Below are 15,375 nucleotides of genomic sequence, written 5' to 3' on the forward strand. Positions count from 1 at the left end.
CTTGGACTTTCGATAACAACTTCTCAATTAAAGCAAGAAAAACATAATGATTTCGATCCAATATGCTCTTGCGAGGTTGTCGTCGCCTTAGTGGAGCAGCTGCTATTCTAGAGTTTACTCTCGAAGTACTCCGTACTCCGTACGGAGTACCTTGGGCAGGTTTGCAGAGCTGTGACGGTCACACGCTAGTCACGCGAGGCAGGGATGAGGTAACAGTTCATCCCCAGTCCCAATGTAATGCTAACACTCACAGCTGTGGGCCCTGTCAATCACGACCGACCTTGCGACATGAGACCCTTGTTCCATAGCCTTGTCGCAACCGGAGACAGCCATCCAGCCTCTCAGCTAGCCACGGAGCTGAGTCCCATTGAAACCAAAAACACCACACTTCAATCGCGACATGGCTGGATACTCTTCCAGCTTGCGACCATGGCTAGCAGGAACATAATCAGCGGAGAGCCCGGGGCAGCGACCCCTTCCACATCCTCCTCCAACCACCCGCGGTCTCCCTTGTACCAGCAGCACGACAACTTCGACGACGACGACGATGAAGAGAACGACGACATTGACTTCCTCGACGCCGAAGAAGATACGGGCATCTTTGAGAATGACCCTCTCGACGAGGAGCCCATCAGCTTCAAACGGAAACAGAAGCAGACCATGCTGACCAAGCCCGCGCGCCTGTTATCGGCGATAACAGGCAACCGCTCGCCGCATTCCTTGTCCGGCGCCAACACGCCAACACGCTTGCAGGGACTCGACTCCGCGAGGACAGAAAATGGGCACGGGAAGGGCACCCCGAAAGATGGAATACCGGTCGATTGGTACGTCGAGGGACCCGGGCGGCGCGTTGGCTACGAGGACATGACGGCCATCGACTGGATCTTCGAGTACACGAAAGAGCGACAGCGACTACGAGTATTATATTCGAGCGCATTGGGGGTTGTTGGATACTTGCAACAGCTGCTTGACGCAAGCCAGGTCTGGGTCGTACTGGTATTGACTGGGCTTGCGGTCGGGGCTCTTGCGGCAGGTATAGGTGTCACAACCGACTGGCTTGGAGACATCAAGGTCGGATATTGCTCATCTGGGAAAGAAGGTGGTGCATTTTATCTCAACAAAGACTTTTGTTGCATGGGATACGACCAAGGCGAGAAATGCCTCGGATGGAAACCCTGGGCCACTGCTCTTGGCGTGGGCAATGCCGGCGGGAGATGGTTTATTGGGTATTTCTTCTACTTGTTATTCGCAGTGACCTTCGCTCTCTGCTCTAGTATTTTGGTAAAGGAGTATGGTATCTACGCGAAACATAGTGGTATACCAGAAATCAAGACGGTTCTGGGAGGATTCATCATAAAGCGATTCCTAGGGGTTTGGACCTTGATCACCAAGTCTTTGGGCCTTGTAAGTCTGGAAGGCTCGCATCATCTACCTTGCTCATGACTCGCTAACGTCCAAGTAGATCCTCGCAGTCGGATCTGGCATGTGGCTAGGAAAGGAGGGTCCTCTGGTTCATGTGGCCTGTTGTTGCGCCAACCTCTTCATCAAGCTCTTCCCCAACATCAACAACAATGAAGCTCGCAAGCGCGAGGTACTCTCAGCGGCAGCAGCGTCGGGCATATCCGTCGCCTTCGGATCGCCGATTGGCGGCGTGCTTTTCTCTCTGGAGCAGCTGTCATACTACTTCCCCGACAAAACCATGTGGCAATCCTTCGTCTGCGCCATGACTGCCGCCGTCATGGTACAAGCTATCGACCCCTTTCGATCGGGGAAGCTGGTTTTGTACCAGGTCAAGTACACGTCACATTGGCACGGCTTTGAGATAGTTCCCTTTGCCATCCTCGGTGTCATCGGAGGCATCTACGGCGGCCTGTTCATCAAGGCCAACATGCGCGTACAGCAGTGGAAGAAGTCTACAAACTTGCCTTTGCCTGGCCCTCTCGTCCAGGTTGGCATTGTGGCACTCCTCACCGGCCTGATCAACTATCCAAACCTGTACATGCGGGCTCAGAATTCCGACCTGGTGTCTCAACTCTTCTCTCAATGCTCCCAGATGCTCGACGACCAATTCGGGCTTTGCAAGACCGGTGCTGCAACTGCGGGTACCATAATACTACTCCTTTTCGCCGCCGTTCTCGGCTTTTTCTTGGCCGCCATCACTTTCGGCCTGCAGATACCGGCTGGAATCATTCTCCCCTCTATGGCCATTGGTGCTCTTACAGGGCGCGCCGTTGGCATCGTCATGGAGATCTGGCAGCACAACCACCCGGGCTTCATCGCCTTCGCCTCCTGCGAGCCCGACATTCCCTGCATCACGCCCGGGACGTACGCCATTATCGGCGCCGCCGCGACGCTCGCCGGCGTCACCCGGCTGACCGTCTCGATCGTCGTCATCACGTTTGAGCTGACGGGCGCCCTGACGTACGTGCTCCCCATCATGGTGGCCGTGATGCTGGCCAAGTGGGTCGGCGACGCCTTCTCCCGCCGCGGCATCTACGAGTCCTGGATCCACTTCAACGGGTACCCCTTCCTCGACAACGGCGACGACGGCGCCGGCCGCCTGCACGTGCCCGACATCCCGCGGGCCAGATCATGACGCGCATCGAGGACCTCGTCGTGCTGACGGCGACGGGCCACACGGTCGGCTCGCTGCGCCGCATCCTGGACGTCTGCGACTATCGCGGCTTCCCCGTCGTCCGCGACACCCGCGAAGCCCTGCTGCTCGGCTACATCTCGCGCGCCGAGCTGGTCTACAACCTCGCGAGCGCGGTCCAGCCGCCGCGCTCGCTCCCGCCCGAGGCCGAGGCCTTCTTCAGCCACCAGCCCCTCGCCGACCCCGTCGCCACCCTCGACCTGCGCCCCTGGATGGACCAGACCCCGCTCACCCTGCCCTCCCGCTCCAGCCTCCACCTCGCCGTCAGCTACTTCCAGAAGCTCGGCGTCCGCTACGTGCTCTTCGTCGAGCGCGGCTCCCTCGTCGGCCTGCTCACCAAGAAGGACTGCTGGTACGTCCTCAACGGCGCCGAGGAGACGCGGCGTACGGCTGGTGACGGCGCTACGCAGGGTGGCGGTGGTGATGGTCTGGGGGAGGAGCTGGAGACCGCACGCGGGAGATGGGGGAGGGGGTCGAAGAGCGGGGGCTGTTGGGCAGAGATGGTGCGGATGATGAGGATGATGATGAGCTGGAAGAGGATGGCCGAGATGACGATGGGTCCAGGTCGCCTAAGGATCTCGGTGGAAGGAGGATGGTCGTGTTATAGAGAGAGGTAGCGATTGATTCATACAAGTAGCGATTGATATGTATAGAATGCGATTACTATATCATCAGTCTCCGCTTTTGATGTGTTTGCGTTGCTTGCTTGATATGGACTCGGCAAAAAAAGCAATCATCCTACAGACAGAAAACACGGTCAGTTCATGCCCAGCTCAGTCCTTCCTGACAATCCATAAACCAACCTCCCCTGGCAGTTGCGATTATTGGATCCCCCAAGTCATGACCTGTGGTCCTACGTTGACCGAACAATAATACAGGGGAGAGAAGATAGCTCATCGATCTGCCTTTGTCAGGTACTTGGTGCGGCAGTCTCGAAACGGACGAAGAGTGTGCAGTAGGAAGAGCTAAAGTCCGAAAGAAACGTCCAACTCCTGTTCTTCAGGGGTTTCACAAGTTACTACTCCTTTTCACAGAGAAGCCTAGCTAGCCCCTTAACTTACCTCGGTTGTCAGTCCCAGTAAAATCACCATGCCCGGTTTATTCAAATCACTTGCGATGGTCACCAAATGTACATGAGGTGTAGCATAATGCCCATTTTCGCCGATAGCAAGGGCAAAAACAAATAAACAGCACATAGTCAGATTGTCACCAAGATATCACAAGGCACTCCAATATGTTCAATCCATGTTTCATTACATTACTCTTTAAGAACCAAAGGCTATAGCAATTGCAGAGTCATCGTCTCTTTTGTCAGACACCTTAAGTCACAAGCTAAGGCTTGCACTATCGAGTTCTTGACCAAGCGTGACTTCATGCATGAACTGCTTATTCGCGTGTGAAAACACAACGAAAATGCAATGCAACGACCCGTCCGTCGAAATGCTGCAATATCGGGGTATCATGTTGTCTTTCTCCTGGCAAACCAAAACTCCCCATGCAATGCAATGAGATCCCTTCCTTTCCGTACAATCATGTCGTTCGTGTGACCAGCATCTGCAAACCCTTGCTGATGAGGCAGCAGTTGGTTGTGTGCTGTGCATTCCATAGTCCACGCCTCCTAATATACAACCTCCACCACTCCGTCACGATGTCTTCACCACATTCGTATCGGGAGTCGATGTAGGACCGGAAGAGTTCCCTATCGTCCGATGGGCTGTTTCCCCTTCCGTGTTGCCGTCATAACCTTCAGCTCGAGGTGGTAGTATGATTTGAGGTTCTTGCCCGTGGTCCTGACGTCAACCTTTGAGCGGCAGACAGGACAGCACTTCTTGTTGCTGTCGATGTGTAGAGCTGAATGCAGACATTCAGAGCAGAAGAGATGGCCTGGGAGTAGCATGTTAGCAATGAAGAACAATGACGGGAAACGCGAAGGAGCAGAGAAGGAAGCTCCACTTACCACAATGCGTGACGGTCAAATTCGACACGTCGTCCATGCAGATGACGCACTGGAATTTGGACAATTTAATCCGTTTGTCTATTGCGGGCTTCTGCAGCTCTTTGGGCACCTCATCCGCCTTTGACAAATCTAGCACCTCAAGATCTTCTTCCTTCGCCTGCGGAGCAGGTGAGGAGTCACCAAATACCGACCCGTCTGGTGATGACTGTCGTGCTGATCCCCGAGAGCGTCGTACAGGCCGTAGGGAATTGGATGTTGAAGTCCGGCGGGTACTGGCGGATGCATTGGCAGCAGACGATCGACGGCGTTTTCTCGTAGCGGCTGCGGGAGGTCCCATGGGAATAGGTGAGGATGACAGTGCGTTGTCGCGAGTTTCTTCCTTGGTCAAGTCCACCACTTGACTTAATCTGCGAGACCGCCGGGGGCGGTCGACGAAGCCATAGCGCCAGGCATTTCGCTCCCGAAGTCAGGCTGAGGAGATGAAGAGGGCTCTGTGAGTTGGGTTTGCGTGCGGACTGCAGCAAATGGACTGCTGTTCAGTGGCGGAAGTGAGGGTGACGAGAAGTTAGCCGAGGCGAGAGCAGAGACGTAATAATCGTCGCTCGCTGGCTCCTGGCCAGGTACTGAATTAATTGTAGAAGGAATGTTGGCGGAATTAATTGAACCGAAGTAGGTGTTCTGGTTAATGAGCGAGAGTGGTTGTTGTTGGGTTGAAGGCGGTTGGAGAGTTCCGGAGATAGTGGGGGGTTGATGGTTGTGATTGTGGTGGAGGAGATGGTAGACGTCGCTACTGCTGCTACTGCTGCCAAAGTCGATGTTGTTGTCGAACGAGTGTGAGGGCGAATTATTAGAGGGCGGATCAACTAAGTCCTGAGGCCGAAGTGGGGCGCATGCACATTGCTGGACTTGACTTTGGCCCTGGACTGGAACTGGACTTGGGTTGTCAAGGTTGTCGAATTCCTGGGCAGGTAAGAGAGCTGACGAGGAAGAAAAAGGATGGTAGCCTTGGCTGTTTGCAATCGGGTTCAAGTTCAGGTTCGGATTTGAGCTGATTAGCCCCGAAGGCGACTCCGATTGATCAAATCCGCCACAAAATGGATAGTTGTTGCCGCCGCCGAAATTGGGATTGGGCAGAGGCAGAGGCAATGACGGCTGCTGAAATTGGGCAGGTTGGCTGAGCGTCTGCGTTTCCCCGTAGGTGCGGTATTGGTATTGGTATTGCGAAACAAACCCGGGGAAATATCCGGAGTAGGGCACTTGGGGGGGGGAATCTGGGTGGCCAACATGCGATGTATTAGTTGGTCCAAATGTGTCGGGGAATGATGGCAAATTATCGTTGCTGCTGTTGTTTCTGCTGTAGTAGTTCGTGTTGTCTGTGTCTGTCGTCGGGAAGGTGAAGTCCAGGGTTGTGTCTGGGAAGGGTTCGGAGGCAGAGTGAAAATAGCCGTCTGGTCCCAGGTAGCTTCCCATTGCTGAAGTAAAGATGCCCTCGTCGTCGCCGTTGGCGCCGGCTACGAAGTCGTCTATAAGCTCACAAGAGAATTGTCAGGCTATCGGGGGCTCCTTGCATAGTAAACGGAAATAGGTGAGAAGAAGACGAGAGGCGAGTATGTGTGTTTCTTTCATACCAACGAAGAATAATTCTAGGCAGATAACAGTTCAGGAAGACAGTGCCGTGGCATTGAATGTATCGGCTAATAGTACGTTTTGGACTTGACTTACTTGAAGTTGAAAAGCCATTCACTAAATTGAGAAAGTTCGCCATTGATCGCAACTGCCTTTCCTCACCCATCGTTTACTTATTGAGCTGGTTTCCAAAGTGCCTACCTACCTACCTACTTAAACCTAGGCTACTTGACTCCTTGCGCGGCGGTGGATGCGGATTAGCAATGGATAGGTAATGGATGTGCTGAAGGCTGTTTGGGCCGCGTTCGGTCCCTGTCTCCCGCAAGGTTCCAAGGTTCCGATCCTCCCAAGGTTCGTGGATATATCGCTTTTGCTTGCTCGCAACCAGCAGCAACGCAAGAGGTATGTATACTGCTCCTGGATGGCTTGGTTTCCAGGGAGGGGCGACTGGCATCCGATATAATCAATTGCCGGCCTGGAAGGGCTAGGAAGTGGTAAAGACTCGAGGTTCTCGATCATGGCGGGGAAGAGAAGCCCTGGCTTTTGAAGGCTTGCTGGCTGGACTGGGCCGGGCCGGGCTTTGGAGAATGGGAAGATAGGATAGGATAGAGAGAGGGAGGCGGATGTGTTGTTATTGCTTTATCCCAAGGAGCTTCCCGAGTGGAAAACTCGGCTGGGCAAACCGCTAAAGATGGATGAAGTACAGAACGCAGATGCGCGCACACGCACAGATGCACAGGATACACTATGTAGGTAAGGTAATGCAAGGTAGGTAGCTATTGGCCTCAACGATGATGGTCTCTGCGTATGCGTGACTGTGGTATCACCTATGGGCATATATTGGATGTGGGATGTGGGTGGTGTGCATGCGTACTCCGTACCGTCAAGCAAAGCGAGTAATGAGGCTTTTGGACGTGAGGGGATTTTGCAAGTATTTGAATTCAAAAACTGTCGTATTTATTCCTCCTCGCCGCAACCGTTCTCGACGACGGAAATGACATGGCGCGTGGGATAAATCAGGCTCGCAAGCCATGTACATCTTTCCGAGATGTAAGCCGGTCAAGTTGATTGCAATGGGCAACGGCCAAGTACTTTTGCGACTCCTACCTTGCAAGCATTCAAATCCACGTCGAAAAGTACATCTTACCCTTGCGACCCACCGCGCTTGCCGGCCTGTCTCAGTCAGCAGCAACGCCGGACGGGCTTGTCTAGTACATAAGGAGGTGAGGCCAAAAACAAAGAAAAGACGAAGGCAGAGGCGAGGAAAGGTGGGTACACTTCCTTTGCCGAATACGGTGCCATGGTTTGTACTACACCAAGAGGGGGGCGGCTTTTGCATCGTCTGTCGCATCATGATGCTTGAGTTTTCCATCTATGTGACTCCCGTGCAAGGTTGGGTGACCGGTTGGAGTGCCGTATTTGGGGCTTTTTACTAATTGCCTAATTCGTACAGAATTGCTGCACGGAGGAGCGGACGGGCCAATCAGCGGCCGCGCCCCTGCGATATTTAAGGGCCAATGCATCTTCGGCTCAGCAGGCGATCACGGCTTTGCCAGCAGCCAGAAAACCAATATCCTCTCCTGGAACAACGTCACGAAACTGGATCCTCCCACCTCCGGCTGCACAAGTGATCAAATAAACAACATGTTGTAAATGGCTTTCGTATACGACGGGACCGGTTAGGTATACAAATATGGCCTCCTGTCTTATTGCTTTCTGTTGTCAGCCGGCCACATGATAGGTGGGACCTATCCCGAACCAACAAGGCCGGTCGGTCTGGTCGCGATACGTCGTATATCGTCAATCGCGGGTGGGCCACATACAGTCGCCGTGAAACTTGGAGCTCATCCCGCATCTGGAGGCTCGCTTTCTCACACACACACTCTCTCTCTCTCTCTCTTTCTCTTATATGTGACCAAACTCGGCTCCGAGCTATCTTGCCAGCCAACTGCTGACGGCGGGCCTTTAACACTTGGGTCTTGGCCGTTCCGCTAGCGAGTGCCACGGTTTGAGAAGGCCATCGCTTGCGTTTGCGCCGAAACATTGCAAATTCTCAAAACTGCATCGTGCATGTACGTACATGCGTGGTGTCACGGTTTCTCTGCGACCACCCTCGTCCATCGGAGATGATCATTCCTCCAAAATTCTTATCAGTCACACATTGTTGATCCACCAGCATCCTTGATTGCCTACATGCACTTTTTGCAGTAGTGCAGTTCTGAATCTCGTGGGCATGGGCGGGTCGTTTCCCGCCTCAGTCGCCGGATTGGCTCCGGCACTGTGGAAGCATAGCGGTATCTTTTCTATTGCCCGAGCAGAAAAAAAACCGCAGGCATTCATGTTGTTCTGATACATACCTAATGTATGAATGCAGCCCAGGAGAAGAAAGGGAGTACGTAATCTCCAACTTGGCCTGAAAAACTGTTAGTTACGGAAGTTCCTCCGGCTTACGAGCGCCCGGGCGTATGTTAGTATTGGCGCTGCTAGGGCGCTGCCACAGATCGGAAGAACTCCGACTCTCCCACTACCACCTTTTGGTCCCAGAGAGAAAATATTTCTCTACAGTCGGATTCAACAGCCAAGAGAATCCGAGAGGAACCTCCCTACTTACACACAGCCTTACGAAGGTTGGGTAGAATCGGAGTTCGAACTCCGCCCAATCACGGTGGAGCTTCCCAGCACCAGATAAACGAAGTCATCATGCCACGTACAATGTATGCTCTTCCCGGCACTTCCTCCGCTTACAGTAGAGTCGCTTTGGAGATACTGCTCTCCGTGGATCCCCACATGACCGGCGTGCTATGCGGCATACGTCCACCTTGTCAGCATCTTTGACCAGCCCTTGCCTGGGTAGCTCCTACTTCCGGCTTAGTGGCGGCGGACCGGAGTTTGTATAAGAAGCGAAGAATAAGCTGCCAGCCCATCATCATTCAGAGTCTGGCCCGTTCATCATGAGAAGCACTGATTACGGTCTACTGTGGCTTACATCTTTCACGCGAGCGCTTCCAGCCACAGTAATGACCTCAAAAGGTGCGATAAGGGCAGCAATCTGGAGTTGCTGCCTCATCATTTGTTGTTCTATGCAGCATGTTTTATGCGCGCGGCTTGGTCCCTCTTTCGGCACGACCTGGGCTACGTGTCTCAAGTCCTTCCAATGGATGAAGGCCAATGCCCACCCATTCGCTGTGGGTGATATGAGGCGCTGGCTGGCAGGCATCCTTTGACAGGATACGATACACACGAAGTGGCGGTCCGACTGCGGAACTAACTGATAGAGTTGGCGATCGTTAATTGCCTCTCAGACTCACTGCGATTACGTGGTTGTCTCAAGTGTATAGTTTCAACATGTTCAACACGCTTCATGGTTCTGGGAGGACTGCCAGTATTTGAGCTGGATTCAGAGCACGCTTCACTACTTTTAGTATCGGAATCGTGGCTCAACACCGTCTCAAATGCAGTGACCCGGGTCATCAGGGTTAATCTGCGCTTCCGTCTACCACAGGATATCAAGAGCGAAAAGTACACTTTTGTTGGCTACCTGCGGTCTTCTATCTTAATTGTCCGGATCTTGATGGTGGCACTGTCTCCTGTATCCAAAGTCACCTTGAGGACTCGAGTGAGTATCAAGATGCCTCATAGCCCTGCCAGATGATTTGAGTGGGCGCCAAAGCTCATATTTCCAATCAGCTGGTAGTCTGGTCCGTATGTCGAAAGGAACACCCTGAAAAGTTGGAGTCTTTCGGACAGAGTATGACAGACTCATTGCTCTGCACACCGTATATCTACGAGGCGCACTTGAAACATTCTTCTCGCATTTTCACCGGGTTAGTTGGCAACTTCTGTCGGTGTAGCTATCTGCCAGTTTTCTAAATTTATATCAATGATGTAGTATATGCCACTCTATTGCTTTCTGTCACTGGGGGCATCCTCCATGTACCTAAAGCTTCGGGATTATGGGTTTGAGCAAGGACAGAGCACATCGCAGCTGCCCGATAAAAAAGTAGGAGGTAAGTATGCAAACATCATTGTATGGAGTAATACCCCGCCAAGATCAATTGAATGTCGATTATTCCTTCTTTGTCTCGCTTTCGCATGTTGCGGCCTAGCGAAAAAGACATCGAACTCTTCTAGGTTTTTGGATCTACGAACATCAATTGATGGTTGTTGCTCGGCTATCGACCTCCAGAGACTCCCGGAGTACTAGATACTAGCCACCGGTGGGAAGGTCAGTCGCTCCTGATGGCAGTGCCCAAAAATGCCCTGCTCCGGTGTGTGTAAATATTCGTGGAGGACGATAACGACATGGCCATCCGCAACGCGCTGCTGGGTCTATCTCACGAACCAACGGCTCTGTGACCTGGCCCCGAGATTCCTATATGCGAAGGTGAAAGTCGACGTCCTAGGCGAGATACCCGCAAGCCGCCGCAGAGCCCGGCCGGAATCGGAGGCGAAGCTGGAGCGCACCGAACGCCGCGCGCTGCGACTCGAGGGACCTTCCCTTCCAACCCAGCTCTCACCGGGCTCGTCAATTCGCTCGCCATATCTCTGGCCAAGCGCTTCCCAGATATGAGGCGCCTGGAACCTCGGAGGGTGTACATACTGAGGTCATGGGAACTTGTTGAATGCTGGAACCAGTTTGAAGTCAATGTGTACGACGAAGAACGTTAGAAACAATGAGGAGGACGAAATGTATCTTCTAGCACCTGTAGGCACCTCACATAGGACTTTTTCTCTTTCTCTCAACATCCGCGACCTACGAATCCTAGTTTATCCCTTTCTTGGTCGAGAAGCAGCGTCCTTCACGGAGCTACACATCCGGTATTTTCAGAGAGGAAACCCGCACACCTTACGGGACTTTGATGAGCTGGCCACGGCAAACTTCGACTGGAACGTACTGATCGACGAAACACACGCGAACCTATGCGCGTGGAACTACCAGCGTTCTCCAGCCCAACAGGAAGACGCTGAAGCCCTTGACCGTCGGCCAGATGGGACGGAAGAATATGTTCGAACAGTTCGACATCCACGATTTCAGCGCGTTGGAGACTCTGGTCTCGTCTTCCCCGGCATCCCCCGCCCGGCCGACGTGTGTTGGCTCTGGCTGACGCCGACCCTGCGGGTTTTGACCATCGAGCTGTGCACGAAGGACAAGGAGCACGGCTGGATGTACTACCGCACTGAATATGCCAGAGACTGGCTACCCCCCTCATGCAGCTGCCGGCCGATATACCCCAATACGACCCCGGCTCCGAGAATGGAACCTGGTCATTTTCCCCTCGGAGCATAGGGCAAATTGCATTTCTTGGCATACAGCCGAGCATGGAGAAAAAGCGGATATGCAGTGGGGAACTATATCGCTGCGATGCCGCTGAGCCAGCGACCAGCAAGGCACAACGCTGCAGAAGGCACGCTGCAGGCACATGTAGGCCCAGGTAATTGGCCTATGAGCGAGAAGAGAACCTCCGCAACAGCCGTTGCAGATTAGCCAAGTGTCGGCCCCTGACCTCGCCGGAGCCATGACCGAATCCCGATGGCATACCGCGAGATGTCTAAGGCCTGCAGGCCTGGCTTGACGTACTATCCATATCATATATAGCGCACATACTTGGAAGGACGAACAGGCCGGGGGTAGCCTGTTGTAGGAGTTCGTATAAGAACGCACACCACCATACCCAGCACAAAGGCTGCTTACACCTTTTCTCCATCGCTAACTACTCGCCGGTTTCCCTCTTGTAGTGACTAAGCCCCCTGGCATCTTCGTCACCAAGCCACCCAAGATGCGTTCCTTCGCTTACACATGCTCATTGGCCGCCGTCGCCTTCGCGGCCGAGCCGTGGATAAATGAGGTGGACACTGGTCTGACCCAGTACCTCTCTAGTACTAACTACACCGAGGGAAACCTGCCGCTGCTCAAAGATATGCGTGCGGTGATGGATTTCGACTATGCGGCTCGACAGTTCCTGGACGACCAGAAGTACTCCTTCTACCGTACTGCAGCCGGCGGCGAGTGGAGTGAGTTTCACCAGCATCGGAAATCAGATCAGATGCATGAGGTTAACCTATACGGCAGGCTACCGGAACAACCTGGATGTGTGGAAGAAAATCATGCTCCGTCCCCGTCATCTGCATGATGTCTCCAAGCTGAACGAGACCCTGCCGTGAGTATTTGTTCTTGCGGGAGCATTCCTAGGTCGTGAGCCAGTCTGACAATCAACAGCGTGAAATTCCTGGGCTACAACTTCAGTGCTCCTATCTTCATTGCCCCAGCTGCCCGCGGTGGCTATGCCAACCCCGAGAGAGCCGAGCTGAACTTTGTCGACGCTGCCGCCAAGGAGAATATTCTGTACACAGTCCGTGATCTCCGCTGCTCGCCGTACCGAAATCCACAGCAAATAAACAGGAAGAGCTGACATGTCCCGGATATACAGGCCGCCCTGTACGCCAGCAAAACTATCGAGGAGCTGGCCGCACAGAAGCATAGTGACACCATGAACGGACCGCAAGTGATGTTCCAGCAGGTCCGTTATGGCCCCCTTGAATCTCCACGTGAAGTTTCCGTCCCCGTCTAACAACCACCCAGATCTACACCAATGCCAATTTCTCCGTGACGTGGGATGCCATGAAGCGCGCTGAAGGAACCGGCGCCAAGGCCTTCGTCTGGACCATCGACGCACCCGGCGACTCGACGCGGCACCGTGCTGCCCGCTACGATACCACGAATGCGTAAGTCCTGCTGTAATTGTCGGGGCCTGCTGTAATTGTCGGGGAAATAGATAGTTTGGCTGACTCCGTGCACAGAAACGGCGCCACTTCGGCTCTGACCGTAAGATGCATCCCTTTTTGTGCTCAAGCAATTTCAACGACCACAACAACAACTAACATGTATAACAGTGGGATCTATACGACGAGATCAAATCCCGCACCTCGCTCCCGGTGATCCCCAAGGGCATCGTGACGGTGGAGGACGCGCTGATGGCCGTCGAAAAGGGCGCGCCCGCTATCTACCTGTCCAACCACGGCGGCCGCCAGCTCGAGTACTCGCCGTCGCCGCTCGAGATCGCCTACGAGATCCACCGCAACGCGCCGCAGGTATTCCAGCAGGTCGAGGTCATGGCTGACAGCGGCGTGCGGTACGGCACGGACGTGCTCAAGCTGTTGACGCTGGGGGTGAAGATGGTGGGGTTAGGAAGACCGTGAGTGACTGACACTTCTTCCCTTTTTCCGTTCTGGATGAATGTAACAACATAAAGCTGACTGACTTGGGTTACATAAACAGTTTCATGTACGCCAACTGATACGGAACCGAGGGGGTCGAGAAGCTCATCCAGATCCTCAAGACGGAGATTGTGCACGACGGTGCCCAGGCTGGTGTTACGGACTTGAAAAAGGTTCCCCGAAGCTTGGTAAGTTCATCAATGCCATCTGATGCTGTAATGGAGGTACCGACTGACTGATTGCAGATTAATGCTCGCCCCTTGGAAGCCAATGTGTTCCTCATGGACCAATAGATTCAGTAGCTTGCTTACCCGGCAACCTGGAAAGTCGCACGAGCCCACTAAGAGGTTATCTTGTGTCAGGGAGAATGGCCATTGGCGTGATGGATCAGATCAGGGGTCGGGGAGAAGGGGGATGACGGGCGTAGGTAGTATGGACTGCAGGAGCCTGAGAGGACTCCCTACTTATAGGCACTATGGGTGGCCTCAGCCTATAAAGGCCCGAGTCTTGGCGTTGGAGGTGCCCTTTCTCCTTCCTTAATCCGTCTGGATTGCTTAGGTAATAAACATGCGGATCTGCCAAATTTCCTCTCGCCGTTATGGCTGCCTTACTGTCCTTCGTTGCAACCCTTCTTCTGGTCCCTGCTGTCCAGGCAACAACACCATGTCCGAAGAGTCTCAACTCTGATATTACTGTCATCATTGAAAATGACCTGCAAGATCCGGAGAAGCAACCTTACTGCTCGTCAGGTACCCATTTACTAAAATGTGTGGATGAACGAGCCGGCACAGCCCATTAGCAGACTCTGGGGTCATTGTACTGGGGGCCCGGGCTTTGAAACACGGCGGATGTGCTTGCAAGGCCTTGGGAGAAGAACCGTGGTCAATTGAGCTCAAGACGGACAGCATACAACCCAACCACAACCGTCTGGAATTTACCGATCCAGTCAAGGGAACTCGAAGTACTGGATCCATAGAGGAGCTTTTCCTGGCGGGAACAGCCAACGATGCCACATTTGATGGTAATAATACGGCCTCAAGAGGTGACGTGTTCATCGTATCAATCAACTATCGGCTGACGATTTTGCGGTTTCTTATCCTTGACATGATAAGACCAATGGGAACTTTGGACTCGCAGACCAAAATGATGCCCTTGACTGGGTGAGGACGAACATCAAAGACTTTGGTGGTAGTCCGGACATAATCACAAAATTTGGCCAATCTGCAGGAGTTGGGAGCGTCCGGGCACTAATGGCATCGCCCAAGGCCATTGGGGAGTTTGCGGGGGCGATTCCCCTATCCAACCTAGGTGACAATAAATACGGAATCACCTACTCAAAGTACTACACGATTGACCAGGAAGTGAAACAAGCAGATCCAGCTCGCGGGCCAGTGGAGGCCAGCGACGAAGGATGTCGTGATGGCGCGGACACTGCAATGGCCCAGCTCCCAGGGCCCTTTTGTTGATCTACCGCATTGTGATTCCTTAAGTCTGGGGCTGGACGACTACACGCGGCGAGGATGAGCATGGACGACGTCTATCATCCAAGTACGGGTTGTGCTATAATATATGCGGTCAGTTCAATTGTAGAACCTCTCGTAGAGAGATCATCACGATCAATTATTTATCCCACTTGTTTGCAATATTTTGGGAGTTGCAAGAATCTTGATCAAATTGTAGGCCGGGTAACGAGCTTTTGGTCCCCTCCCCCTATGCCACCTCGAGCCCCAATTTTGGCCTGCTTTAGGAACTTTGCTTGCAGCACGCTGTCGCTGTTCCCCAAGGCATTCAAAATCCGCTTTTTGATGCCAGAGCCAACCCCTAATCGAGAGGTCTGAGGTTTCTTCGCGAAGTTGTTTTGTTTACTTTTGCGCGTTCCTCCGTTTCCTGGCATCTTCCTCTTCACCCACCTTCGTTTGCACTC

At 53.3% G+C, this 15,375-nt stretch overlaps 6 protein-coding genes across 6 annotated transcripts; 4 read left to right on the forward strand and 2 right to left on the reverse strand.

Moving 5' to 3' along the window:
- Positions 1-429: 429 nt before the first annotated feature.
- PG994_010229 (chloride channel protein 3- 4) lies at positions 430-3,270 on the forward strand (the record flags this gene model as incomplete). The annotated part of the gene is made up of 3 exons (XM_066861638.1): positions 430-1,404; positions 1,463-2,566; positions 2,590-3,270. 3 exons carry the CDS (start codon positions 430-432, stop codon positions 3,268-3,270), a joined length of 2,760 nt encoding a protein of 919 aa, XP_066710748.1.
- Positions 3,271-4,352: 1,082 nt separating this feature from the next.
- PG994_010230 (uncharacterized protein) lies at positions 4,353-4,947 on the reverse strand (the record flags this gene model as incomplete). The annotated part of the gene is made up of 2 exons (XM_066861639.1): positions 4,353-4,537; positions 4,611-4,947. 2 exons carry the CDS (start codon positions 4,945-4,947, stop codon positions 4,353-4,355), a joined length of 522 nt encoding a protein of 173 aa, XP_066710749.1.
- Positions 4,948-5,012: 65 nt separating this feature from the next.
- On the reverse strand, positions 5,013-6,402 carry PG994_010231 (uncharacterized protein; the record flags this gene model as incomplete). The annotated part of the gene is made up of 2 exons (XM_066861640.1): positions 5,013-6,133; positions 6,333-6,402. 2 exons carry the CDS (start codon positions 6,400-6,402, stop codon positions 5,013-5,015), a joined length of 1,191 nt encoding a protein of 396 aa, XP_066710750.1.
- Positions 6,403-10,538: 4,136 nt separating this feature from the next.
- PG994_010232 (uncharacterized protein) lies at positions 10,539-11,523 on the forward strand (the record flags this gene model as incomplete). Its single annotated transcript, XM_066861641.1, has 3 exons — positions 10,539-10,588; positions 10,640-10,899; positions 11,030-11,523. The coding sequence occupies 3 exons, from the start codon at positions 10,539-10,541 to the stop codon at positions 11,521-11,523; spliced, it is 804 nt and encodes a 267-aa protein (XP_066710751.1).
- A 490-nt stretch (positions 11,524-12,013) lies between these two features.
- PG994_010233 (putative CYB2-lactate dehydrogenase cytochrome b2) lies at positions 12,014-13,744 on the forward strand (the record flags this gene model as incomplete). Its single annotated transcript, XM_066861642.1, has 9 exons — positions 12,014-12,248; positions 12,307-12,394; positions 12,454-12,586; positions 12,665-12,754; positions 12,817-12,959; positions 13,035-13,059; positions 13,128-13,412; positions 13,544-13,639; positions 13,697-13,744. The coding sequence occupies 9 exons, from the start codon at positions 12,014-12,016 to the stop codon at positions 13,742-13,744; spliced, it is 1,143 nt and encodes a 380-aa protein (XP_066710752.1).
- A 305-nt stretch (positions 13,745-14,049) lies between these two features.
- On the forward strand, positions 14,050-14,917 carry PG994_010234 (Carboxylesterase- type B; the record flags this gene model as incomplete). Its single annotated transcript, XM_066861643.1, has 3 exons — positions 14,050-14,200; positions 14,251-14,472; positions 14,589-14,917. The coding sequence occupies 3 exons, from the start codon at positions 14,050-14,052 to the stop codon at positions 14,915-14,917; spliced, it is 702 nt and encodes a 233-aa protein (XP_066710753.1).
- Positions 14,918-15,375: the final 458 nt, after the last annotated feature.

This window comes from Apiospora phragmitis, assembly GCF_038363925.1.
Source record: "Apiospora phragmitis strain CBS 135458 chromosome Unknown utg000010l:1.0-9815664.0:1.0-9183399.0, whole genome shotgun sequence".
NCBI classification, from domain to species: Eukaryota; Fungi; Ascomycota; class Sordariomycetes; order Amphisphaeriales; family Apiosporaceae; genus Apiospora; species Apiospora phragmitis.